We start from the raw sequence: 27515 nt of genomic DNA, 5'->3' as shown, positions 1-27515 counted from the left end.
CTCAAACCCAGCGTGGCTGGCAGCTCTGCCATATTGTTACTCGGGCGGATCCCATTTCTGCTGCTGCTGAGTTGTTCAACCTGCCTACAACAGAGTCCAGCACTGAGTCCCCAGTGAGGGACCCTCCCCTGAGGAGACCAACCAGCCACCTGGTGCCATGTTGTCTACACTGGCTCCTTTCCACCCCGGAAGGAGAAGTAAACACTGTGACAGGAACAGATACCCATTCTTAGCACAGGTTTTCCTCTCCTGCCTGCAGGTCTCTGCCAGCTCCATTGTCACAAGGGCATGAGGAGCGTTTGATCATCCCCTGGCCTGGGGCCCCACAGGACAGCGCTACTTCCAACCAAGAGCCCCACTCAACGGCAAAAGGGATATGAGCATGGCTGCGTGCTCTGGGGCCATCACCCTGAATCACTGTCCTGCTGGGATGAAGGGAGGCCTGTCGCAGGTGCCGCTGAAGTGCCATCTCAGAGGTGACACCTGGTGAGCAGGAGGCAGCATCCTCCAGGGAGTGGCGTACACCTTAAGCCACCTTGAACGCCCTTACATTTATAAGGTGCTCTGTCCCAGTGAAAAGAATCCATGATCCGTCTACCGTGACTCCCAGGGACCCGCTCGAGGAACGGGATTCCCACCCCCACCACTTCCCAAAGGCGAGTGTCCCACTGAAGTAAGGTTGTTGCCTGGGCAAGAAGAGCCACCTCCTTCTGACCGTGAAGAGGAAGCACGGCTGCTGTCACATGGTGGCAGGGAGGGACCTGTTTGCACCCTGGCCATCCACTTGTGCGTCTCCCCTGGACACTGCCTTTGTCCAAGTTTGATGGTGACCGGACAAGTGCAGCAACCCTGCCCAGAAAGGGGTCCAGGGACCTGAGGCTCCGACCTCCCCAGGGCTGAGGGCCTGGGTCACTCCAACAGGTCAACCGCCAAGGTCGGCGGGAAGCAGACAGTGAGTGTCAATTGCAGCTCCAAGGCCAGCCACAGTGGCAGGGAATGGAGTTTGTCCCACTGACCTTCCTCTTCTAAGTGTGCCTCTCCGGAATTCTGGAAGAGCTTCTCGCTCACACTGCATGAAGCACAGACCTGCGTGGGCCCAGTGGCAGATTGTGATGGACACCGTGATGTCCCACTAGATTCCCTTTCAGAGATGGAGGACTCACCCCCCCAGCTGCTGAGCGTGGTTAGGGCAGACGGGCTTCAGGTGTTAACGCTTGGCAGGGATCGCCTCATCCCCTTCCTGGGGCACCGGCCGTCAGCGAATGGACCACGCGAGGGTGTTAAAGCCCAGTCCCTTCATCCCAACTCAGGACGACTCCAGAGCTGAGCTGGCTGAGGACTCTGTTGGGTCTGCATTGCAGCTCTGTGCCTCCCACCGTCCGATCCCGCTGCCTGCCCTTGGCGTCCATGGGTGTTGACCCCGAGAGCAGCCACTAAGAAACATTCCACTGTCTAATGTCAGCGTCTGCCCCTACCCAGCTGAGCCCATTCGGCGATCCTGTAGGTCGCCAGTCTCAGGGGTTGTCAGGGACCGTGTGAGGTGGCTGCCTTCAGGATCGTCATGTGAGAAAGGCAGCAGGGGACAGAGTTTTGGGGTCAGACGCATCTGGTCTCAGTGTGTGTGGATGAAGGGGCTGGTTAGGCTCCTGGCTGTTTCCCCCAAATCTCTGTGTAGAACCTGCGATCTGTTTTTCACTCCTGAATGTGTCTTATCCATATGTTAACCGTTGTGTATCGCCGGCCTCATTACCTCTTGCAAAAATGAATTCCAGGACCTCCCCACTGTTTGAGGTGGTGCCTTATGATTGAGAGTCTTACGTCACCACTTCAATATTTCCCGGGCACCCGAGGCAGAACCATGTCGACCCTGCTACCCAGCGATGCCCAGATGTTGACCCCCCCACCCAGCGATGCCCAGATGTTGACCCCCCTACCCAGCGATGCCCAGATGTTGACCCCCCTACCCAGCGATGCCCAGATGTTGACCCCCCTACCCAGCGATGCCCAGATGTTGACCCTGCTACCCACCGATGCCCAGATGTTGACCCTGCTACCCACCGATGCCCAGATGTTGACCCTGCTACCCACCGATGCCCAGATTTTGACCCTGCTATTAGCAATGCCCCAGCCCCACTGATGAGAGTCCAGCGTGGCCTCCCCTCCAGCAGCCTCTGCCCCGCCGGCTGGGCAGTCTCCGGGCCGGTTTGGAGAAAGGCAGACCTTGCCTTGCAGGAATTACAGACCATACCTTCTGTTGTCTGAAAGCAACGTGATGCCCTGCCAGTCCCCTTTGCCTTTCAGTCATTCAGTGGTTGGCAGTGTCAAAAGAATTTATTTCAAATCTGCTTAAGACTGTGGTAAAACTCAGGTTTTCCAAAAGGTAATACAGAAAGTTGAACCAACCCCCAAAGACCAGAAAACACAGTGTTTGCAATTCAAAAAAATACAAACGCTTGTGGATACCAATACAAAAATTAGAAAAAAGTTGCTTTTCTTACCACTCCCCCCCCCACACCCCTGTGTTTTCAGTGGAACATGAACAACAGGACCAAGAGGTGCCACCAAATACCAACAAGTGACAGAAAGTGGGTGCGATGGGTTGGGGGAAACAGGGTAAAGGAAGGCAGGGAAATGGAAGTTCTATCGACAGCCAAAAAACAAGGACACAAAGCTTTTTGTTTCTTGTTCGATTCCTTTGCCAATGTCAAACAAACGCCTGTCATGCTTAATACAACAGCTTAGTGCGAAGGCAGCAATTCTACATCATGCATTTAACGTTTTCTGCTTCGTCCGCTCCCGAGTCCTCTCGCTGCCCAGAGTCCGGGGCTCTGGACGTCCAGTCTCCGGGGTGGGCGCGGTTGGAAAGACCTCCCAGGCTGGGCCTCACCGAGCAAGCACCTGACGGGTTCCTGCTTCTGCAGCTGCGAGCGGCCACCTCCCCAAACCAGAAGCCTGTGTCTTGACCTTTCCGTGGAGGCTCGTCCGAGGGTCTGGCCTGGTCCGCAGTGCCCACGTGCCCCTGGGCCTTGCCCAGGACTAGGCCAGGCAGCCGCGCCCTCCACGAGCTGCGCTCCTTTCGAGAACAGCGACGCCTCCGGGGGCGACTTCCCCAGAGGTCTCAACTCCCAGCTGACTGCAGTCAATGTCGTGCATCGAAAAAGCCAGAACCACCCCCCCTGCCCCCACCCCTCCATAGCTTGTGCCAGTGGAGCCCTGGCATCTTCTGTTGTCTGAAAGCAACGTGATGCCCCGCCGGTCCCCTTTGCTTTTCAGCCCAGGCAGAGCTCTGGACCCCGTGCAGTCGCATCTCGTCACTCTCATACACTCTGGTTCCCCAAACCGCTCCACTGCACAGACCTCTGGAAACACAGGAGACAAGCTATGAGTTGAGAGACCCCGTAGACACCAGAACTTACGTAGCCAAGGAAGCAGACAGCGGAGTGATGTCTTTCCTTGGTTGAAGGGGGACACCTTGGAGACCAACAGTGAAATTGCTACCAGGTGGCCTGTTCACGGCACTCGCATGGAGTGCCGTTAAGACAGGCTGCACCGGGAGTGGGAACATTTGGGTGTTACTTTCTAGGTCATTCGAAACCTGTCTTAAATGTCTGTATTAACCCCTCAAGGCCAGCTCCTTGCACCGCTCACAAGGAGACCTGGCTGGAAGACGCTGTGGTCCGAGAACACTCTGGAAAATCACCACACAGGCATGATTCATTGAATGCGAGCCGTTAGCCTAGAGGGAAGAGATGAAAGACTGCATTTTTTTTCCTTAAAAAGTGTTGTTCTGTAATCCTCACCACACATTAGAGGAGGTAGGTTAGTACAACTAGTCCCATTTTCAGGCGGGGATACTGAGGCACAGAAAGATTAAGAGATTTGCCCCCACTCATGCCATGTATCAGTGTCAAAGCCGGCTAAGAGAGGATCTCTTTTCAGTATCGGAGGGATGAACTTGGTGTCTGATCCCACGTCCTGCCCCAAACCGATGTGATACTCTTACAGCCCATACACAGCGACAGCTGCCACGAGCCCTTTGTCTTCAAGAACTGCCAAAGGATGCAATCGATGAGCATCGCTACCTGCTCGCTTGCAAAAAAAGTCCTAAAATTTTCCAGGATCAGCATAGACCTTGACTATCTACTGACAATATCTGATTCATTTTTTTTTTTTTAACCAGTTGAAGGCCACAACCTATTAAGAAGTCCCTGTTGCTTCCCGTAAATGTGGCCAAGGAAAATGAACGTGATGCGTTTTGCTTTCTAGGAACGGGCATAGAGGGTGGGCGGCATCTTCACTCCATTTCTCCCCACCTGCCCCAAAGAGAATCCTGGTGACAATCCACATGCCAGTGAAGTGGGAGCCCGACAACCACTGTAGATCCATGCATGACACACCGCTAGCACGCCCTAGCAGACCTCAACTGGGGACAGCCCCAGGGGACATTTGACAATGTTATAGGTACTTCTGCTTGTCACAACTAACTTGAGAGTTGCTACTGGCAGCTAGTGGGTAGGGACCAAGGATGCTGCTAAACGTCCTACAGTATACAGGACCCACCCCAAAAAGTCAGTAGAGGTTGAGGAACCCTGGAATCCCCCTACAGGCCTTGCAATAGTTTCTTCAGCAGTCACGAGTTGAGTTCCCAAAGGATTTTAGCCACCTCTGTCCCCTACCCTGCACAGCCTGCAGGGGCCCGTAGGACGGGTGGCAGCCTTGTCAGTCGGCGAGCCACCTGCTCCCTGGTGCTGAAAGACGCCTTCCCAGGGGGACCAAGCCTTTCACTTGCGACTAGAATTAAGGCTTAAATGCAGATATCCCTGGAAGAAGTACACATAGATCCTGCATTCTGATCCTTTCCTGAGAGTGCTCTGGTAGGGCAGAGAGCAGGGGCACCGAGAGAGACAGAGAGAGAGAGAGAGAGAGAGAGAGAGAGAGCGCAAGGGCAGGCCTGCCCCAGCTCCTGGTGAGCTCCACAGTGTCGCCCGGGCTCACTCTGAGCGGAAGCACGACCTGCCCCAGCCTTGGTGGGCCAGGGGCGCCTAGGTGTGTTGTTGCAACTACAAAGTACACATAGGGCTGAAGACGCAGCCTAGAGCTGTATACAGTTTCATAGTTTTTAGGTCAGTCACCTTGTGGGTTCGATTACTGGCGTCCTCTTTCATCGGGATCATTATTTTCCCAAAGAGGAGAGAGAGGGGAAAGCAGGCCTTGGAGAAACGTCTTCCTTTGCTCTGAATTAGGAGCTGGGAGGCTATGCAGTGAGGGGCTAGTGGATACTTTGTAAAAAGATTAATTTGAAAAGGAAAAGGCATACACTTTGACAAACCTGCTCACACTAGCAAAGAACGAACCGCAGAACCACGCTACGGAGATATTATTTACAACGCGACGGAAATCCACGCTTGGAACTACTTTGAGTCGCTTTCTCACCGAAACTGCCGGACAGATTTACATCAAGTCACTCCTCAGCCAGCCCGACAAAAGCATCTCTGGATACATCTCTGGATATGCACAAATGCGCCGCCATGTTGTAACAAGACAGCGGACTCAATGGAGGACGGGAATCCCTGACTCGTGTGTCGTTTCTGCTCCACGTCCCAGGGCCTCCCGGTGACGGGGAGTTGTTAATTCCTTTTTCGTGTTTCTGGTCCCTCAAAACCACAGGTGTGTGGCATAGACCTGCCCTTCTCTTTGAGGTCCATTCTTGTCCCTGAAAGGTATTTTGTGCTGAAGACAGGAGAGGTGGTGTGAAGGACAGCTGGACACTGTCCCCGGATCAGCTGTATTGCTTCTGGGCTCCTGGAGGAGTCAGAAAAGGGCGACTCTCCCCAGGCCCCAAGCTCACTGCCGCAGGGGAGGAGGGTGGCCTGGTTGCCCTTCTCTGAGCGTGAGGGAATTTCTTCTTCGAGAGGCCACCTGCACTGGTGGGCATTTTGCACATCTCCCCTGACCCAGGCGTCAGCTCCCCTGAGGGTGTTAAGAAGTCCAGGTGGCCCTGAGCTGCCATTCCTCTGCAGAGCCTGGGCTGCCTGGTGACTTGGGCTGTGCTGATTCTGGGGGCTTCCCTGGGAGAGGCTGCTCCCGCCAGGTGGCCCTGCCTGGCCAACCTTCTCCACCCTACACTCGCTCCTGGGGCGGGGCGCCGGCCTCTCCTTTCCAAAAGACAGCGAGATGTTTCCCAAAGCTGATGGTGTCCGGACGTGGTGGCCACGCTATGGCCTCCTGGGCCCCAGGAAAGTGGTGTCTCCTCTGTGTCCCCAATCTTTAGGGATCTTCTCCATCCTCCGAGCCGAGGCCACCAGAGCTATGGCTACGGATGAAGCTGCAAGAAAGTGGAAGCAGAGAGAGGCAGCCGTGTGGGCGAGGACGCAGCGGGCCAGGTCTTGTGTGACTCCTCCAAAGGTCTGGATGGGGCTCTGGGACAGGAGGGAGAGAGCCAGAAGCCACTTTGCAGGATGAAGCAAGACCCAGACGAAGCAGATGGCTCCCAGGGTCCCGCAGCCGCAGAGGCTGCTACACAGCACCAAGCAGCTCCTGGCGACCCGGGCAAGCTGGCCTGACCGGCCACATCTGCGGAGACAGCAAACCGGGCAGCCTTGCAGGCCAAGAGCGCGCGTGAGCTTTGAGGTAGGATTGTCGCACCTGCTGGACAGAGGGGAGGATCTGCGCGGCCCTGGCAGGTGGGTACTCAGGAAGCAGGCGCCGGGTCCAAACAGGAAGGCAGAACCGAGGAAGCACAGTTGGTGCCGGCGTGCGGGGCGAGTTGTAGAAAAATCCAATCCAGCCAATAGATGAATTGCTCCTTAACCTCAGAAATAAAATGCTAGATAAAATGTACTCTTTTAAAAAGGAGAGAGAAAGGTTATCGCCAGGTGGGGGCCTAGGGGTGGCATGGGACAGGGAAGAAGAGAGAAAGGAGAGGAGGGGTTCTCTGCTGCAGCGCCTGGGCTCAGAGCCCCTGGGCCAGGCTCGCTTTGAGAGGAGGGGGTGACTCGGTGCGGGTAAGGGACAGTGTGCTGTTTCCAGGAAGGAGGGGAGGACCCACCCGGGAGCCCCGTCCGGGCACACGGGACTGGGCACACCCTGCTGGGGGACAAGGCATACAACAGTGCCCCTCTGTCTCCTGCCTTCTCTGGGGGTCCTGTGCACCCCATCAGGGCAGAGCCATCCCTGCCTGCCATCGGGGCCCCTTCTTGTGTTCTCGATGCTTTCATGATGACAGTGGGGTTGGATTCAAAACGAAGGGTAGATGGGCTATAAGAGGCTTTCCCCGGGTCTCATCGTAAATGCTTGCGAGTCTGAGGGTGGCGCAGCCCGGAAGAGCAACTTGGATACGTTTTTAGGTAACTTCCTGGGGAGCCAGTTCCAGCAAGGAGCTACGGGCAGGTGAAGACGCATCACGTAGTTATTAAAATTCAGGTGTTGTCCTGTGTGTTTAAAAACTAAGAACTGAGTGAATGAATTTTAGCAGACTGTCGTGTGTGTGTGTGTGTGTGTGTGTGTGTGTGTGTGTGTGAGTGTGAAAGACAGAGAGAGACACACACACAATTGGTTGACTAGTGAAGGACCTAAGGAAGCTGTTTTCAAAGGTTCTGAGCAGTTCAGTGAGAGGCGAAAGTCCAGCGCTCATGGCTAAGACCCCTTTCTGTCACTCCTGAATTGGGTCTGCAAGTGGCAGACCATACTAAAGCCTCCAGGACCAGGAAACGAAAGGAGAACTTTTCCCAGCACAGATGAGAATCTGCAGCCTTGGTGCTCGGAGGAGGAGCGCTGTTCCAGCAGAGGGTCTACACTCGGGGCGCGTGGGATTACCAGGTACACAGAGCGCTCCCCAATGCCCGTCTCAAAGCCTGCCTTCCTCTCTCCCTCCAAAGAAAGGCCAGCTTTGAAAATAGACTGCAGGAAACATAAACATGAAATGCAAATGCCTTCCCACTCCCTTGAGGAAGGTCCTTCTTGGTGGGATTTGTGACATTTAGGTGGAATGAAGGTAAAAACACACACCGTGCCCACCGCCAACAGTGGCAGCAACAGGCGTGGCCTGCAGACACACACCCCGGCCCCCAAAGAAAACGTGTCTCTAGGACTCTGCCCGGCTGCTGGGCTGCACCCACGACCTGCCCGTCCTGCCCTCTGGGGTTATCTGAGCTCCGTGAGAACGGCGGGGCGCACGGCTGGACAGCTGGAGCCGGGACCTAGTTGCCTGAGAGCTTTGGCCGCCCCAGGTTTGTTGGCACTTCCAGTCCTGTGTGCAGAGTGACCTGGAAAAGAAGACAAGGGAATTGAGGGTGGGAGAGGCTGCCACCCAGACCGAGTGCTCTGATGGCATGGCAGCCACACACGGCATCCCCTACTTGCTCGAGGGCTGTCCCACGCACAGCCCAGGGCCACGAGGTATTGTTTATATGCTGTTTACTACATCGTTCAATGTCACGAATTAAGGTCCGTTGTTGGTTTGTGTCTCTTTCCTCGTAATGGGAATCACACCCCTGCGGGTTCTCCTTTGGCCAGAGCTGCCAGAGCCCAGGCGAGGTGGATGCCCTGTTGCAGTGGGTGCCCTGGTTCTCGAGGTTGTGCATTTGTGTCTACTTCCTTTCCACGGCCCTCTTTCCTTTCCCACACTGTCCTGTTCACCCTGCGGAATACTGGCCCAGCTCTCAGGTCGCCTCAAATACCTTCTGCAAATGAGTGGAGGTGCAAATCAATCAGTAAGTGGTTGGCACAGACCATCAATATTCAGGGCCAATGGGCACCAATGCAGGACCCTGCCTCTCCCCCCTTCCACTCCCCACCCCGGGAGAAGAGGACCTACTAGAGACAAGGGGTGGCACCCCACGTTTCTCTCCCCCTCACACCCTCTAGGCTCTCATTTTTTCTGTCTGCATCAGGCTCCTGAGCCATCAGCACTCCCCAAGGACTGGGCCCTCCTCGCCTGAGATCTCCTTCTCCAGAAGTTGCCACCTTAGGGTCCCTGCTCCTTCCAAGTGAGCAAGTCAGAAGGGACTGCCTAGCTGGGCATGGTGGCTCACACCTGGGATCCCAACACTTTGGGAAGCCGAGGCAGGAGAACTGCTTAAAGCCAGGGGCTTGAGATAAGCCTGGGCAATACAGCAAGACCCCATCTCTAAAAAAAAAAAAAAGAAATTAGCTTGGTGTGGTGATATGCACCTGTAGTCCCAGCTAGTTGGGAGACAGAGGCAGAAAGAGATTGGTTGAGCCCAGGAGCTGGAGGCTGCAGTGAGCTATTATCATGCCACTGCACTAGAGCCTGGGTGACAGGGTGAGATCCCATCTCTAAAAAAATAAAAGTACAAAAAATTAAATAATGAATAAATAAATAAATAGAAAGAAAGAGCTGTCTCCAGGGAATGCCCAAGGCAGGCTGGTAGGTAAGCTCTGTCTGGGCGGGCACAGCCAGCTTCCTCACAGCCCGTTATGCCCAAGCGCGCTGCAGAGCCCCACGGCGCACCGCGGGGGGCAGCCAGACCGGCTCTGGCCTGGGGGTGCGTGGTACCTGCACGTTGCGGTTGAGGCTGAGGGCTGGCATGAAGACCCCGTCCACGTGGCTGAAGGCCGTGGGGCCCTGCTGCTGCCCGTTGATGAAGAAGGTCAGGGTGTGCTTATTCAGGTCCAGCAGCACGCCCACGGTGGCTCCCTTGCACACGCCGCCCTCCGTCCTGGGAAGAGAAGCCCCGGGAAGACCCATCGCCATACTCAGCCTGCGATGTAGGCGACAACTCGGTGGGGGGGGGATGAGTTAAAGGACGTTGGGAACACCCTCACCTAGAAAACACAGTCCCCAAGGTGGCAGTGCACTATTCTTCTCGGCGTCTGAGCCTTCTTTTGGAAGATAACCCTGTTAATGGGCCGTGCCGTGCGTGAAGATCCTACCCTAGAGGGACCAGGCTGTTCAACCCCCTCCTTCTGACAGTATCTGGGACCCGCGTACCAAGCAGTCAGGGTTTTGATGAGTGGTGCATGGAGCGTGGGTGAGAAGGGGATCTCCACCTGCTAAAGAAAATAACTAAGTTGGTGCCTTTTTCTGTTTGGTCAAGCAAGAGTGTGGAGCTCGGTGAAGACGCAGACATCCAGGCCTTAGGACATTTTGAACAGCCCCACCCTACTTCGACTCATCTTCCCAGACACATCCTGGGGCTCAGAATGTGGCAGCATGTGGCAGAGGGAGGGGTGCTGAATTCAGAGTCGAGTCCCACCAAGGACCCACGGGGGACTTTGAGAATGTAAACTGTGGCGCTCTCAGTGAGAACTGCTACCCCCTGGGTGGGAGTGAATCTTAAAGTGAGGAACACTCTCCCAGCGGGGCCTTGGCTGACCTCCCCTTGTCTCCAAGGGCTGAATTCGCCCACCTCTCCCTTCCCTTCTCTAAGGGCGGAGGTCCCAGCCTTGACCTTGGGCTTCTCAGCTGTGCTAAGAAAACCTTGCTTGTCCTTTCTGATTAGGAATGAGTTGGTCAGCCAGAACCAGCTAGTCGTGCAGAAGGTGAGTTGTGAGGAGCATCTGGCGGACTAGCCAAAGGCTATTCCTCGGAAGGGCATGTTTCCTGAAGGTGCCCGGGGGCAGGATCCGGCAGGTGGGAAACAGGATCTAGAACGGGGCTGTTGGTGCTATGTGGACACTGACCACCAGGTGGCGTATTGACCACCTGGTCCAGGAATGAGCTTCCCACCTAAGCCAAGCCTTGGGCCCAGGTCAGCGCTGGGGCCCAATGTCCCCTTGCCTAGGTTTCTTCTAGAACAGTGCTCACCCGAACCTGCTCCTCACCGTGGCATGGGGACGGTGTACAAACAGGGGCATATTCCTGCTGGGCTTTATCCCAGCAGCCATGGCTACCTGGCCAGAGTCAAAGCCTCCTGGAAACTGGAGACCAAAGTGGCTGGGAACACTCCCCCCATTCCTGACACCTGGCCTTGGGGACAGCAGGAGGGACATGGGTCCACAATGCACCCTGCATGTACCTGTTGGTGTGGGAGTTGCAGTGCATGAACCAGCTGCGGTTGTTGTCCACGTACATGGCCCACGCCTTGTCATCCTTGCCCAGCATCATGTCCTTGACCACGCTGGCCCTGGCCACCCCGAAGGCGGGGTCTGGGTGGTTGTCGTACCGGTCCACGTGCAGCTCCCAGTAGTGCACGCCCTTGGAGAATGCAGCCGTGCCTAGCACCACCCGGTCATCGTAGCTGCTGCAGGTGGCCGTCTGGTTGTCATTGGATAATATGATGTCCCGGTGCCCAGAGTTGGGGTCAAACGTGAACCAGGCCACTGAAAAGGATGGAGGCGAGAGGAACAGGGTCAGGCTCCTCCGTGGAACTTGCTAGCTGTCTCTAACGGGCTCAGAGGCATGGGCTCACTCGTCTCTGCTAGAAAGTTGGCACCCGCATCGAATGGTCTTCCCTGTATGCCTACCACAAACGCACACGCCCTGCTCTGTGTGCATTCAAGTTCCCAGTCCCATGAGCCCAGCCTTGCCAAGGAATGCAGACATTCAGGCTTTAAATCCCCAAATCAAGATGCATTTCCTGGGGTCTTAGTCTCTAACACCCTTCCAAACGTTTCACCCACCCCCACCCCCACCCCCGTTACGAGTTCAGGGGGAAGCAGGTGTGGATGGTCCACCTCATAAGCAGGGATGTGGTTGAGGTCACAGCTCAATTCTCCATTTTGCAGCCCATCGGGTGGCACCCCTGTCTGTTCTCCAAACCCCCCAGTTTGTGTGAAGCAAGGCCCTTGCCCTGAAACTGTGACCCCCACACACAGAGCAAGGACCACCCACCTCTAGGCTGGAGGGTGCTGGCGCAGAATGCCAGCGAGCTCTCCTCTGGGGGTGTAGATAATAAAATGACTCTGCATGTCTAGCCATTTTCAGAGAAGTGGCCCCCGGCTGTGCCCTTTGACCCCTGCTGCTTCTCTTCCCTGCCCCGGGAGACTGTCCGCTGTGGCAGTCACACGTGTGGACACATGCAGAGCTGGCACTCCCCCCAGGACTGGTGGGACTGGGAAACAGTCTCTGCAGCCCGGGCTGGGCCCGCTGGAGCAGCACTATCTTTGCAACGTGGCTTTTACCTCCATCATAGCTTCCCACTGAATGCTGATCAAAATGCCACTGAACATTAATATGCTGCTGTTGCCTACAACCTGAAAGGACGCAGCTAGGTGCATAAACCGCCGGGGCTGAACTCTGGCATGGGGCATGGCGGGGTGTGTTCCTGTTGCAAGAAAGGCTCGAATCTGGGGGCAGCCATGGGGCATTCTTGTCTGGAACTGTCCCACTCACTCCTCCGCCCTTCGTGGTGGGAGAAGCTAAGCCTCCCTGCGCTACCCCTCACTCAGTCCCCTTTTGCAGGGCGCACACAATGAGGCAAAGGGATGATGATCCTCCCTTTCCTGGCTTGTGGGGAGGAGGGTGCAGGCAGGGGGCCACGTGCAGAGTCGGGACAGGGCGTGCACCCTCCTTCCCTCCCTTCCTCCCTCTTTCATCGAAGCAGCTGATCATTCCCGTCCATGGGGATGGAAAGTGGGCTGGGCCGGAGGGCGTCTCCTGCCCCAGGGGCTCACCCACGGCCCCAGAATGGACCAGGACGGGGAACACAGCTGTGCCCAGTGCCCCCAGTCGTCAGAGCCTTGGCAGGTGTCGTCAGGGTGGATAAAATGGTGACTCTGCTCCTCCCACTGAGAGACCCCTGTGCTCACCGTCGGATGTCTGCAGGACCACGGTTTTGCTGTACGGCCCGACGCCAGAGGAGTTGAACGCTTTGACCCTGGCGTTGTAGGTGCTGTTGAAGTGAAGCCCGTCGATGGTGCACAGGGTCTCCTTGCCCACATACACCTCCTGGAAGACAGCCAAGGCCGCTCGTTAGGTTCCCGGAGCATTCCCGGAACATTCCTCTCAGTAAATGGTTTCCCGACACACGCGCTATCATTAAAGGTGCTATTGTCCGGCGTGGTGACGCATCTGTAGTCCCAGCTACTTGGAAGGCTGAGGCAAGGGGATCCTTTGAACCCCAGAGTTCAAGGTGAGCCTGAATGACATAGTGAAACCCTATCTCTGCATCGGACCCCAAAGACCGTTTTCTAGGGACTTACTTTGCTTCCTTTTCTCTTCAAAGCTACCTTGTCCTAGATGTCATCGTATTCTGCTTAGTTTGTCTAAAACTCCTCTCCTGCCCGCTTGTTTAGGGGGCTGCTCTTCACTTGCTATTAATCATAATAGCTGCGTGCTGAGCATTGCATAAGGTATTTAACCTTCACACAACCCCGAGAGATTGTTATCACTTTCCTTATTTTACACACAAGGAGACCCAGAGAAGGCAGGAAACTTGCCTAAGATCACGGCCAATCTGTTTAGGAACCACGGTTCAAATCCAGGGCTGGCTGCACTCAAAGCCCACGCTTTGCCCGCTGTTCCTCATGAGCCCTACCCTCGGGTCTAGCCTGCGTTGGTGGCCGTGTCTCAAAGAGGAGGGACCACCTTTGAGCTCTGCCGCTGCTTCTTTTACTATCTCCAAATGGTCTGTCTTCCTTCTCATTTTAAAAAACATGGGCTTTCCTCTTGGTTTCTGGTGAAGGACCTCTTTCCGTTCTCAGCTTATTTGCATGATAGGAGTGACGGGGTCTGCACTGCGAAGGTGATCGGAGAAGGCGCAGAGTTTGTTCTCCCCGGTACTCACGTCAACCTGGACTTCGAGAGTGGATCTCAAGGTGGTGCTCGCCTGGGGGACTGGCGTGGGGTGGGGGACTGTCCCGGGCTGTCCCAGATGGGGGGGGGTAGAAGCTGCATTTCTGGCTCACCAAGAGCCTTTACTGCCCCACAGCAGCCCATCAATAGGGACATGAATGTAGGATGTCGTCCCAATCCAACAATCAAGCATCCTTCATGCCAGCACTTTGCCAGGTATAGGAGGGCCAGAGACTGCTTCCTCCTGTCCAGAAACCTGGACCTCCCCAAGACAAGACCGGCTGAAATAATCTGTGAGCCAGTCAAGACACGGTGTGAGGAAGCCTGCCGTGGGGACGTGCTGCTGTGTGTGGGACACGCAGGTGACAGCTTCTCTGAGCTCTGCCCCAGCCCCCGCCGATGGCCCCGCAGGGCGGCAGCAGGGCTCTGGGCAGCTCCACGGGCTGGTCCAGAGGTTGGGGCAGTGAGACCTACTCCTGGTCTCCGCATCGGGACCCCACCCTCACGAACAAGCAGCGAGGTCTCACCCGGAACTGCCCCCCAGCACCGTCGTCCAGCTCTAGGATGTAGCCGTCCACGGGGCTGTGGGTGAAGGGCGGCATCCTCCAGGCCAGCGTGACGCTGTTGTTGCGGGTGCAGCACTTCTCCAGCTGCAGCAAGGGGACAGGCGGCACTGTGACAGGGACCCACAGGGGTTAGCACACGATGCCCTCGGACGGGCCCAGCTCTGCCCCTGCCCTGCCCTGCCCTGCCCCCATCCCAGGGGCTCCTGGCCCCCGGAAGACACAGAGGCTGAATTCCCTCCCCGGCCACCCTGTGGTCACTCTCAGCCTCCCAGGAGTCAGTCTCCAGGTGGGCTGGGGATGGGGCAGGCACAGGTGACTCTGCACTTCTCAGCCCTAGAGGGTGTCCTGGAATCTCAAGGGGCCAGGACAGATGCCCCACCCTTCTGAACCTGTAAGAAAGCATGTCCTCATCCCTCTGCCCACTGAGAACTGCTGGTTTTGACTCTCACACTTGTGAGGAGCACACGAGGAATTCCGGCCATGTTCCCCGTGCCCACCAAGGCACAGCACGAGCCAACTCGGGCCCAGCGAGAGCCGGCCCTTGCCTTGCACCTGCGGCTGGGAAGGTGGGGCGGATGCATTTGAACTTCTGCTGGGAGCATGGACTAGGTCAAAGGACCAGATCTGGGCCAGGGAGGCAATCCTGGAGTACTGGAGAGGCAGCCCAAAGAGTTAAGGACTTGCTGTATCATAAGTTCTATTAAGATGAGAGTGGGAGAATTTTAAAAATCTTCTAGCTCTATTTAGGCTTAAGAGATTTTTTAGAAATAGATATAGTCCACTCTGACCTTTTTTTTTTAAAGGGAAAATTGCAACATTGGTTTTGTAAAACTATATATTTTGCTCCAAGAAGCAGGGCGCTATATTTCAGGTTTTAGCTGGGTGAAATCCCTGCCTTCATCACAGACATGGATGCAGGGCTGGCTGAACGCAGCTCGGCTCCCGGCCCTCGGGTAAACAGGCGTGGGAGTCCTCTTGGTTCCCTGGGCTCTGCCATTGTGCTCTCTCAGTCCCCCTCTGAACCCCATGACCCTACCCAGTAAGAAGCAGCATCTGGCGTGGCCCCAAGCCTCCTCCCTCCACACCATAAATTTCTGGGGTGACCTCCCCCTTCCACTGCAGCCCCCCCCAAGCTCCCCCTGCCCCCGGGCACTGCATCTCATTCACACGCGGGGCAGGTGGCATTTCCAAACCTCACCCGAGGTGCAAGCTGTGTGGGAGTGAGCGTGGGAATGTGCAAGAGACTTGTTTTCTCTTCAGTCTAAAAATGGGCACGTATTCTGCAGGTGGGACTTCCCGAGTTCACAGATCCTGCAGTGTCGCCCCCAGGCCACAAAAAGCCAAACGGTTTTCATTTCCTCTCCCAAATGTGCCCTTGGCACCTCTGGAGAGGCAGAGTGTGGCACAGGACTCTGGTTCTGGCCGTCACCTGCTGGTTTTGTAATGGGGCAAGTGACATAAACGTTACTTAACCCTAGCTGTGCGTCTCCCCGGCTCTCTGAACCCACCTTGCTCTTCTTGGAACATGGAAAACATATTCCTGCCTCAGTGCCTTTGCACTTGCCCCCCACGTTTGTCAATTTCTTCACCGCTTCATCCTGAGCACGTAGAATAGTGCTACATCCTGGCATGTAGTGGACACCCCACAGTGTTTCTGAATGAACCAATGACCCTCACTTTACACATGGGAAGGCTCAGGCTCAGCCTGGGTGTCTCCTGCCCCAGCTCACACTTGAACCCAGGTCTGGGACTTTGGATTTCCTACACTCCATGCATCACAGTTCTCCCGACGGCATTAAGCTGACTGCTCAGACTGGATGCCCCTTTTGGAGCACTGACTGGGCTGGGCAAGGTGACTCATGCCTATGATCCCAGAAGTTTGGGAAACTGAGTTGGGAGGATTGCTGGAGGCCTGGAGTTAGAGACCAGCCCGAGCAACATACTGAGACCCCACCTCCCTAAAATTTTTTTTTTTTAATTAGTGTGCACCTTTAGTTCTAACTACTCGGGAGGCTGAAGTGGGAGGATCACTTGAGTTAAGGAGGTTGAGGTTGCAGTGAGCTGTGATCGTGCCACTGCACTCTAGCCTGGGCAACCAAGCAAGATTCTTTTTTAAAAAAATAAAAAAGGATTGACTGAACTGGGGCCAACCACGGCTCACCCCTACATTTCATCTGAATGAAGTCCAGCTGGTGGATGGCCTGCAGCAATGGCTCGCTGTCCAAGGTCAGGTCGAACTCTGCAGACACTTTTGGCTCCAGGGCGCCTTTGACCCACTGCTCCTGGGACACCTGGACACGCTTGATCAGAGCGTCTGAGATCTTAAAGGGGAGCAAAGAGTTTAGGGTTTCAACTTGCAAAGGAATGAATAATTGGGCAGCCAATGATGACGAAGGGGTAGGAGCTTTGTCTCTGTGGGGCTCGGGGACAGAAAGGACCATGCTAAGCATGCACTCTCAAGCCCTGGCAGAGATTGAATGACCCCTGCCCGCACAACACTGGCCATATAAAAACGCACTGTATTGTTTCAATCATATTTTAAAAGGGCGGCCATGTGAAATGAGCAGAAGCACTTGCTATTCAAAGAAATTGGGCCAAACCCTGTTGTGAGATTCACGATACTATTTTTTAATATACAAAAGCATCCTTCATTATACGTTTTGCTAGATCTAGTGCTTTGCCAAGGGGAACGTGCTAGTAGTTTGCCCCAGTGTCTGAAGAAAGCACACCCCATACCCCTAGAGTTTTGAAGCCCACTTCCCCCAGTGTGGTTCCTCTAAGTTTTTCTGTAGTTTCTGCTCTGAACTCTGACTGCATCACACCCTCAGCTCTGCTGGAAAGCCCTGCTTGTCAGACATTTGCACGTGTCCCTGGAGAGCCATGATCCTGTGTACCCTTCTTTGGGAGTCATCAAGGGGGTGGATCATTTTCTCTGCAGATAGAGGCTGGATCACTGCCACGTTCCCGAGAGATACTCATGACACTGAGTCAGCCTAAATGCTGGAGAGATGGCCCCGTGGAGGCTGCACCGTCTCTGCGGGCAGTGAGCCAGTCGCCGCCCAGGCCCGCAGGACTGCACACGGGCAGTGTGGATTCTGCTAACTCACTTCTCCCAGTGCAATCTGTCCAGCTTGTTTGGCAAACACTGTCTTTTTCCCATTTTCGGGAGAAATACTGCAGAATGGCATTTTGGTCCTAGAGATTATGCCATTTCATCTCCTAGGTTAATGCATGATGCAAAATTAGGGTCACAGCTAGTGAGAGTCAGAGCCAATGTGAGAGCCTAGGTCTTCTGGGATCACTGAGCAAAAGGGACTCTACTCAATCCCAAGCTGTGGAAGGGCCTTGCCTAAGCCTTGGGCTGGTTTGGGGAGCAGAAGTGGAGTTGGATGAAGCCCAGCTAGAGTCCGCCAGGGCAGGCTCACCTGTAGGAACCCAGAGGGGTCGTTCTCCTTGATCACCTCAAGGCAGTACTCCATCAGCCCGGTGGACTGGCGCAGCTTCAACGTGCAGTGATTGATCTGGTCCCAAACCATCTGCAACGGGAACACTCCTTTCAGTAGGTGTCTCATGGGAGGAAGAGCAGGGAGGCCACAGTCAGAGCCAGATAACTAGCCCTGGAAGAGGCGGTGCTGGTCTGGACCACTTGCACCCGCTCCTCCCTTGGCTCTGTCCCTGAGCTCCACGTGTCCTCTTTCCTGGGGAGTAAATGGACTCACTTCCCAACAAGTGTGGCCACAACTTCCAACACAGCAAATGTTCTGAACTCTCTGGACAGTAATGCAGAGACAGGGCATGATCTGAGATGCCACACCAATGGCTTCTTGACTCACTGTCAACCTGTTGGTGTGGTCATGGACAACTCAAGGGACTTAGCCACTGGGCTGGTAAACCACAGGTCATTGCCAACACTCATTCCTTCTCTCCTTGAAAGTAATGTTTTCTGATTCAGTTAGGAAATGTCTCTAGCATAGACAGAGCTCCTTGGACAATGATCGCCCTTCCTCAAGTCAGAGTGTTCACAGCACCTGGCTGAGCCAGGTACTCAGGGTAACAGGAGCTGCATGCATTATTGCCGACTATTTTTGGGTACAAGAGATGTGAGAGAGACCCCAAAGAAGGGGACAGAGCTGGAGGCTCGAGCAAAGCCAGGCTTGTCACTGGTCACTTCTGGCCTGCAAGATGAGAACAGGAGAACAAGAGGGGGTCCCTTAGAAAGAAACAGGGACTTAGAGGAGGTGGGCTTCTGACTTGAAGCCAGCAAGACTCAGGGCGTCTGTCTCGGCTCTGGAGAGACAGCGTGGGTGTTTAATGGCCTCTGTCAAGTCACAACAGTGTAGCTGAACCAGACGGTGCCTCCCTTCCTTGCCTCATTCACTCACTCACTGACATTCACCCAGCGCCTGCCGCGTGCCCGGCCACACTGGGGAGGAGGACGAAACAGAGGTGAAATGTACCAGTCGCCTAGGTACCTACCTTCAACTTGTGCTCCCTCTCTTTCGTCACCTTGGTGAGCAGCTTGGCTTTCTGCCGAGTCAACGCGTCCACCAGGGCATCGCACTGAGCAACCAGGCAGGCTTCGTAGTCCAGTCCGTTTTCCTGGGGGGAAGCAGAGAGCTCTAGAGAGAAGACGCTGAAATCTGGTGAGTGCTGCCGACAAAGACGTACTTCAGAGAAGCTCACCCCAGAGTCACCCACAAAGTTGTTAAATTTGAAACAATAGAAATATGAATTAGGGAGGTGTCCTGTGACTCTCAGCACACCTATATGGTGGGGTGTTCTACAGTCACTCCAGTCTTGTTCACAGCATTTTCAATGCCGTGGGAAATGCTCATAAGACTGTTAAGACGAAAAACAGGCATATAAGTTGCGAACAGCATAATCCCATACATATTGTGTGTGCTTGCATGTGTGTATGTGCTTGTGTGTGTGTGCGTCTCTAAGGTAAACATGTCAAAATGGTGAGAGTGGTCACTTCCAATGGTGGGATATTGATGAACGTTTTCCTAGCTCTATTTTTCCCTGCTTTCCAAAATTTCTGTAATACAAACGTGTGCTCTTTATAGTCAGAAAAAAGTAAGCCAAACAAAAAAGCAGTGCTCCTGCTGTAGGGGCTTTCTCCGTTTATAATAGAATCCTTCCGGGTCTCTAAGACCAGCGTGGATCAATGCCTCCTATTACGGGCCAAACTGTGTCTCCTAAAATTCATATATTGAAGTCCTGACCGCCCCCCAGCAGAACCTCCAAATGTGACTGTATTTGGATAATTAAGTTAAAATGAGGTCACACGGGTGTACCCAACCCAATATGACCGGCGTCCCTGTGAGAAGAGCAGAGCAGGACACAGACACACACAGACAGATGACCACGTGAGGACACAGGGGGAGACGGCCATCTGCAAGCCCAGGAGAGAGGCCTCAGGGACACCCACCCCTGCCAGCACCTGGATCTCAGACCTCCAGCCTCCAGAACCGTGAGAAAATAAGTTTCTGTTGTTTAAGCCCTGCAGTCTCTGGTGTTTTGTTATGGAGCCCCAGCAAACTAATACATCTCCTGTCTGTGAACCACTAGAAACACCAGAAACATCATCATTAATTAATAAAATGCCCTGCGGCTGAAGTCTGCACTTTAAGTCGTTAGGAAGGATGGCTTTTGTGGGCTGATTAGGAATTCAGGGGCCCTTGGTCCCTTTTCTCCATCCAGACACGTGAATGCTTTACGGGCCCCCCATCTGCATGAACAGTTCCTCTGCACGTGCAGTTCACGCGGCAGCACGCGTGTGTGCCCCCTCTGTCCTGCAGACCGAGCCCCCTGCGGCCGGAGACTGTGGCCTCGCTGATCTTTGCATCCTGTGTCGGGCTCAGCAGGTGACATGGTGTAGGGGCTCAGTAAGTACATCTATTTAGTAAATGATGCGTTTATATTAGAGGCCACGATGACATGGGCGTATTTGGGTACAAGGGCACCAAACTCAGATCTCGCACAGGACCACACGGCCGTGTAGAATGCTAGATCACATCTCTGCAGCCCTCCATTGTACAATTCTCTCTAACTGGCTCCATGTACAATTTCTGTCCCATATCAGGTGCCATGTGCATGTCAGGGGAGTGAGGACATGGTACCTTCAGCAGCCAAGTCTGCACAGTAGCACGCATCAACCTTCCAGTGTTCATTGCAAAAAAAAAAAAAAAAAAAAATGCTTCTCCCAAGACTTTTCCTTTCCTCTGGTAACTTTGCATCTTTGCACACTTTCTACACTGAGTGAGCCTCTCAAAGCCAGAGCTGTGCTCACCTGGATCTGCTGCAGTATGTTCTTGAGCTGAACCAGAAACTCCTTCGCTTCTTTTGCCTTATCCGAAACTCCGTTTAGGGCCTGAGATAGTTGTGCCTGGAAAAGATATCACGCATTGAAAAGAGACATTAGGTGTGAAAGGCACACAGGTCGCACTTCATATACGAGGGGATGGAACTGATCCAACACACGTGCTGTCCTCATTGAGAAAGAGACCACTACTGACTCGCAGTCCTTAAAACATTCGCTTATTTTTCCAGCAGTGGTTGATGTTGATTGACTTACAGACATTCTTCTTTCTGGCCCTCAAAGCTGGATAGAGCTAAGGAGCACCCAGCTAAGCGGTTGAAGCTGACAGGCCTGCTCTGACGTTTGCAGAGCCCGGGACAAGAAGACAAGGGAGCCCTGGGGCTGGCCTGTCCCCCGGTCCCCATAGCAGTTCTACCCTCATCAGAAGGCACTAATATATGGACATCCCAGACCCCCGGCCAAGCTCGTGCACTCCACACCTGCACAGCCACCTTTTACCCTGGGGTGCACCTAGCGTCTCTACCCTCAGCCCTGGGGACTCCTCCCCCCGCAGAGAGGCGTGTGGCCAGTGAGGGGTTCTCAAGAGCCAGGATCAGTTGCTGGGCCTCGAGGGCAAAACTGCTAGCTGAGCTCAGATCCGTGGCCTTTGGCATCAGGTTTCCCTTTAGGGAACCACAGACACACACAATCAATTTGTCTTTAAAACCTTGCTATCGAGTAGACAGATGACCTTGATTTTTAACATGACTCTCATTTTTCAAATTAAAAAGCTGAGGATGGAACAAAATAGAATCAGAAAGGCCAAGGTCTACTTCTCCCTGACACACCCTGCTAAGACTCTGCTCAAATGTCACCTTGTCGGTGAGACCTGTCCTCATGACCCTACAAAATAGCCCTCTCCCCTCCCTCTGCCTTACTCTTCCTAACAGTCATCACCTCCCAGCCCAGATTTGTGTACTCTGTCTCCCCTCCCCAGAACGTAAACTGCCTGAGACAGGGACTTTGGATGGTTCACAGCCGTATCCCAGCACCAGAAAAGCACCTGGTGCGTGCACTAAATAAATATTAATTGCATGAATGAATCAATGAATGTGATTCTTTAGACCACACCAGCGGTTCTCAAAGTGTGGTCCTGCCCGGCAGCCTCGGCATCACCTGGGAGCTTGTTGGAAATGCAGTGTCTGGCTCCACCCCAGCTCTGCCTCACGGAAACTGGGGGAGAAGCCCAGGAGTCTGCGTTTTAACTAGCCCTCTAGGGTGCTCAGGTGCAGCCTGAGACCCACTGGACTGTCCACATGAGCCTCAGCTGTACACCTAGGAAAAGGGCAGCAAATGAAGTCACAGGCAGACAGGAAGGCACGGGACGTGGAAAGAGATGGAAGGGGCCTTGGACACGAAGTGCACTGACGTTCCAGGGAGGCCAAGGCTCGGGCGTCTTGCTCAGACAGTGCTGGGAGCCTCCCACTGAGGCTCAGCAAGGCACGCTCCTTGCAGGTTTCCTCACTCCACGGGCTTCCCCACCCTAGTCCCAGCTCGGCCAGTTCAGGCCCCTCCGCCCCACAGCCCATCCACCAGGTGCACCATGCTTAACGCAAGTACCTAGGCGGTGAAACCCAACAGAACTCACGGAGATGGCAGCCGTGTTCTGTGTCTGCTCTGTCCACCAGCCACGTGTGGCCACTGGGCGTTTGAAGGTGGCTAATGTGACCGCAGAGCTGGGTTTTTAAATATTATTTGGTGTAAGTTTCAACAGCCACCGTGGGCCAGTGGCTACTGTCCCGGAGACACAGGTCCTGACCCCCATCTGGTGACCTACAGGCCACCCTTGGAAGGCTGCCAAATGAGCCACCTGGGAGAGGCGTGACGATCCCCGGCTCACATCCTGTCCCCGAGTAAAGACTCTGATCATGAGTCCCTCAAACCTCACGGTGAGTGCCTGGAACTGTTGATGTACCGATTAACATGTAACCTGCTGACATTGAAAAGGGTGCTGATTTGTTACCGAATCATGACATTCTGCTGATTTCTTTCTGCATCATGAAGTTTTAGTGATTGTCTTAACACATAGAACATCTTAGCCTGCATGTTGTCATCGGTGGCCAATGACATCGGTAGCCTGGGCACTGTACCCTCCAGTGAAAAAGGACAACTTTCCTATAAAAGCCTTTTCCAACTTGTAGCAGACTTGGGAACACGCCCGACGCTGTTCGTGCATCTTCCCCAGGTCGGTCCTCCCATTTGGCTTCCGACAGACCTTTATCAAATTATTTCTACCTCAACAGCCTTCATTTGGGTGGACACATCCTTAGAGGGCACGGGGCCCAGGACAACTCAGGCCACCCCAAGATACTCACACTTGAAAGAGGCTGAGGTGTCAGCATCGTTCACAGGCCCTGAGGGGTATCTCTAATGACAGGGATTTTCAAATGGAAGCTTATCGGTGTCTGGAAAAGAACAGCAACCCCCTTCTCCGAGGTACCCACCCAAAGCATGGCCCACTGAGGCAGTGCCTGGTCCCCCCGTATTGGTCAGCTCAGGCTGCTGTGACAGAATGGCACAGACCGAGGGGTCTAAACAGCAAACATCTACACCTCACAGGTCTGGAGGCCACAAGTCTGAGGTAACAGTGTCAGCACGGTCGGTTCTTGAGCGGGTCATGAGCGAGTTCTCACCATGTGAGTCCCCGCCAGAGCTGGTTGTTAAAAAGAGCCTGGCACCTTCCTCCCTCCCCTCTCACTTCCTCTCTCGCCGCGGGATCTGCACGCACCGGCTCCCCTTCCCCTTCCGCCAGGATGGGAGCTCCCTGACGCCCTCACCAGCAGCAGATGTTGGCCTCAAGCTTCTAGGACAGCCTGCAGAACCGTGACCGTGACCAGATAAACTTTATAAACCACCCAGCCTCAGTGTTCCTTTATAGCCACACGGAGAGCTCTGCTGTGCTGTCCTCTTTGCACGGGGTGTTAACCCCATCACAGAGCTCTGCCCTCACAACCTCATCTGCACCCAATTACCTCCCAAACGCCCCACCGCCCAATGTCAGCACACTGAGGACAGGGCTTCCATATATGAACTTGAGGGGGACACAAACATTCAGAGCGTCCTGCTGACCTGTACAGCTCTCACTGGAAAGACCTGGGGTTTTTTCGTGTTTTTTTTTCTCCTCTGCATTTCTAGCCAGCAGCACTGCACAAACTAGGAGCTCCAACCATGCTCCCTGGCTGAATGCAAAGCAAAAAACGATTGCTTGGTAAGAGGCGCACGCAGAGTGGGACAGATCGCAGCAGATCCGTCATCGCTGCCAGCACCCTCCCGGAGGAGCTTGCTTTTGCCGAGAGGCCCGGTTAGTGCGGGTCAGGCACCCTCTGCCCAGACCAGTGGCCAGCACATTCCTGCCCCAGCCAGTGCCGGCCTCCCGAGAGCCCAGCCCTCCCTGGAGCCTGCTGCTGGCCCGCTTCGCGCTTGGCAAAGAAGACCAAGGAGCTTGGCAAGGCGTCCAAGGACAGAGTGGTTTTGAAGGAGATCTGTGACCTCGGGCTCACGCCTGGCTGAAAAGGGAACAGTCTCACTGCTGGGTGGACACTGCTTCCAGGCCCTCCAGACTTGCCACCTGATTATCGTCTCTGCTGCTCCCCTCTGCCCACCTGGAGAGGTCACCGCAGTGCAAACCCTCTGGGGCTGGTGGTGTGCTCAGCCACTTGCGGGCCCCCGTGCCCTGGCCTGCTGGCCGTGGAAGGGCCCCAGACGGGCACATACCTGACCTTGTTCCCACCCAGGTGCTTCATGTGTGAAATGACCACAAGTCACCTCTCCTCGCTCGGGGAACAGCATTATGGAAATCAGACCTGATTATTCTAGTGGAAAAGGAGCAAAGGTTTTGGAGCGAAGGAACGACTGGTTTCTTTATTGGCAACGTGAGGGGTTTGCAGCATACTGTATTTTGCTTCAGCTTTTTGAGACGCATGCTTCTTTTTTTCCACAGGGACAATTTGGAGTGTCAGCAGAATACACTGGAAATTGTCCCTTTCTGGTCTGAAGGAAGACCCTGACGTCCAAGGAAGGAGATAGATCGGTTTGTCCCTGTGACAGGTGTGGATCATACCAAACCCCTGGAAAGAATGGAAATAATCTGGGCAGAAGATAAAAGCTGTTTTGTGGTTGAATGGACTTTAACGTGGATCACAAAGCTGTAGTTTACAGCTTCCCGTGCCTTTCAGGTGAGAATTACATTCCTACAGAGTCCCTGAGTTTGGACAGACAGCTTGAAACATGGGTGTTTCCTCACTGGGCTGAGCCAGTGGCCTCCCGGGCCTGGCATGAGGTTGTCACCGCATCAGCCCTCAGGAACAGTTTGAAGGTCCACGAGAGACGTAGGCTCCTGTTCCCTCGAAGCCTTGCACTTGTATTTCAGACGGTATTTTAGTGCATGACAGCATGTCGTGTGAACACTCTGGGCTTGTGTGGTTCAAATCCCGGCCCTGCCACTTATTACTTGTGTGTCTTAGGAAAACACTTCATTTCTTTATTCTATAGTGAACATTCCTCCTAATGTGAGAATGATAAAAATAACAATCCTTGCCTCCTAAATGTTCTTATTATTACGCTTTGTAATATAACCCAAGCATTCCCTAATCCCTCTTTAATGGTGCCATGGGAGTCTAGCATCTATGAGTTTATCTAAGTCACCCAACTGGGACCCGCCTATGTTTTTAGCTCACACGGCCTCTTAGATGACCCTCCTGTGTTTGCCATGGCCTCGGTGGAGAAGCCCCTAAGTCAGCACCTTTGAAATTCAGTCCCTGTTCTTCAGCAGCAAAACTGCCCAGCAGAAGCACAGAAAGCTGGAGCCAAGGACCTTAGAAGTCACATGGTCCAACTTTTCATTTTGCACACAAGGAACATGAGCTTCTAGCAACACGGTGAGGTGCACAGTGTTGCCATCCATTACCCTTAATCGCCGCCTTGCACAGAAACGCCCGGAGCATGCGGGACGTGCAGCTGATGCTCACAACTGTTTACAGACACTTTCCTCTCTTTTCACCTGAGGCCTTCTGTGAACCTGTCCAAGACCATATAGGTAATTAAAGACCATTCTTGTTTGAATGTCAAAGGGCTAGTAACTGGAGCAAACTGTTGTCCCTGGGCTTGAAGGGCATGGGGGCATAAGACCCCGTGTCAGTACAACCTCTAGCCATTTGAATGCAGCTGCACCACCTACTGATGTTTGGGGGGACACTGATCAGTTACGAATCCTTCCCTTGGGCACTTTAAACCCCGCTGCTAAATGAGCAGAGATGGCTCCCGACAGAACCACCAGCCCCAGCAACTGGACTGCAGGGCCCTGGGCTTGGGCTCAGTGCTGCCCATGTGTGTGGGTGGAGGCAGTGTCCAGTTATTTAATATCTGATCAAGATCACTGCTTGAAGGGCACTCCAAAAAATTGAATGCCACATATCCAAATGACCTCCCCGCTGTCCTCTCTCAAACACAGCTCTGATGATGTAATTTTCCCACTCGACAATGTCCCCCACTTCCTGCTGAGTCAAGCTCCAGCCCTAGGCTCAGCACCCAGGCTGCCCACACTGCCGCCCTCTCTGGCTGCACCACCCAGCCTGTCCGCGCGGCACCCAACCTTCGGCCAAACTGGGTCTGTCCCACCTCCTTGTTCCTCCCCTTCCTGCCTTGCCCCTGGTGGTCCCTCCTGCCTCACATGCCCCCTCTCTCCTGCTTTCCTCTCACTGCCTATCAACCCCCACGTTTGCGAAGACCCTTCCCAAATGCCCCTCTTCCTGAAGCTTTTTCCCATTCAAGTGGAGTGTCCCCTCTGAGCTCCCAAAGCAAGGCCTAGCCTCCAAGATATCTCGCTGTCTTTGGATGGGTGGCCCAGGGAGCTGCACCGGCCCCTTGCCCTGCCACCCGACTCCACCCAGGGAGCCCTGCCCTAAGCACTGTGCACACAGTGGGCAGCGTAGCGCCTGACACATGGAATGCATGCCACAAATATTTGCGTCAGTGAATTGATTTTGCTCTAGATTTTTGTCTGGCTAGCTCCCCCGAGCTATTTGAGTCTCAATCGTCCCCCATACTGGGCATAATTAAAACGGCCATGTGGCCAGTGCAGAGGCACTGTTTCTAGGGCATGAGCCCCACACGCTCCTGGACACTGCGAGTCTGGCCCAGCTCAGGGCACTGATGTGCTGGTTACAGACTCTGGGTGTTCACTGTTTCTAGCTTAACTCTCAGCCCCAATCTGGCCCAAACTCTGTCCCCCTAGACAGAACTTCTGATGTCGGTCGTCCCACTCCATCTCTGCTGCAGACAAGAGGGCTCCTCTGTCCCACCCCGTCCTGCTCTTGCCCTTTCTGGAAGCTGCCCACGGCAGCTGGGAAAGCCCTGCCCCATGGCGGCCCCTCGCACCAGGGCAGAGAGCAGCTTTGTTTCCTAAGACTTTTCTCAACTGCCCTGGGAGCAGGGAAAGGATGGGGCCAGGCTGGTCCCGAGAGGACTTGGGACAGACCCTCACCCCATGAGTGTTGGTGGACAGACCTCCCAGATTCCCCACCCCAGGCAGCCTGTTTCTCCAGTGGCTGTGGTCTGGCATTAAGGTGGAGTCCCCTAGGGCAACGCAGCTCAGATCAGCCCGTCCCACTGGCTCCCTGTGGTTGGGTCACAGAGTCAGTAAGGAGGCAGGCGGGATCTGAAGGGGACTCTTCAGACGCTAATCCAGCGTTCTGTTCAGTGCACTGAAGCTCCTCCAACCCCCAGAACCTCTGCCGAGCCACGGCCACGATGCTGCCAACCCAGAAGAATTAGTTGTCTTTGAAAATGCTGCCACCCCTCACTGTCCCCAGCCAGGGCTGGTGCAAAATAACAGTATACTGTGAAAGTCTCCCCCTTTCCTCGAATCCCGGGGTCACTCTGTCACAGGTTCTTA

The 27515-nt window shown here is 54.4% G+C and overlaps 1 protein-coding gene across 2 annotated transcripts in view; it reads right to left on the bottom strand.

Annotated features, from left to right (window-relative positions):
• Positions 1-5515: 5515 nt before the first annotated feature.
• Positions 5516-27515, bottom strand: part of TRIM67 (tripartite motif containing 67) — a 36102-nt gene continuing 14102 nt past the window's right edge. The window contains exons 2-10 of one of the 2 annotated variants that reach the window (XM_012738203.3): positions 20555-20650; positions 18739-18861; positions 17688-17798; positions 16424-16583; positions 14224-14369; positions 12712-12850; positions 10980-11283; positions 9518-9680; positions 5516-8264 (exon numbers count right to left, since the gene is read on the bottom strand). In XM_012738203.3, coding sequence (XP_012593657.2) covers positions 8199-8264; positions 9518-9680; positions 10980-11283; positions 12712-12850; positions 14224-14369; positions 16424-16583; positions 17688-17798; positions 18739-18861; positions 20555-20650 — 1308 coding nt within the window. In that variant the 3' untranslated portion in view covers positions 5516-8198. The remainder of the gene's footprint in view (positions 8265-9517; positions 9681-10979; positions 11284-12711; positions 12851-14223; positions 14370-16423; positions 16584-17687; positions 17799-18738; positions 18862-20554; positions 20651-27515) is intronic. The other variant, XM_075995457.1, reaches the window with a different exon arrangement.

The sequence above is a fragment of the Microcebus murinus genome, chromosome 19, assembly GCF_040939455.1.
Source record: "Microcebus murinus isolate Inina chromosome 19, M.murinus_Inina_mat1.0, whole genome shotgun sequence".
NCBI lineage: Eukaryota > Metazoa > Chordata > Mammalia > Primates > Cheirogaleidae > Microcebus > Microcebus murinus.
The sequence above is the reverse complement of the archived record's forward strand: the minus strand, read 5'-3'. Positions and strand labels throughout refer to the sequence as shown.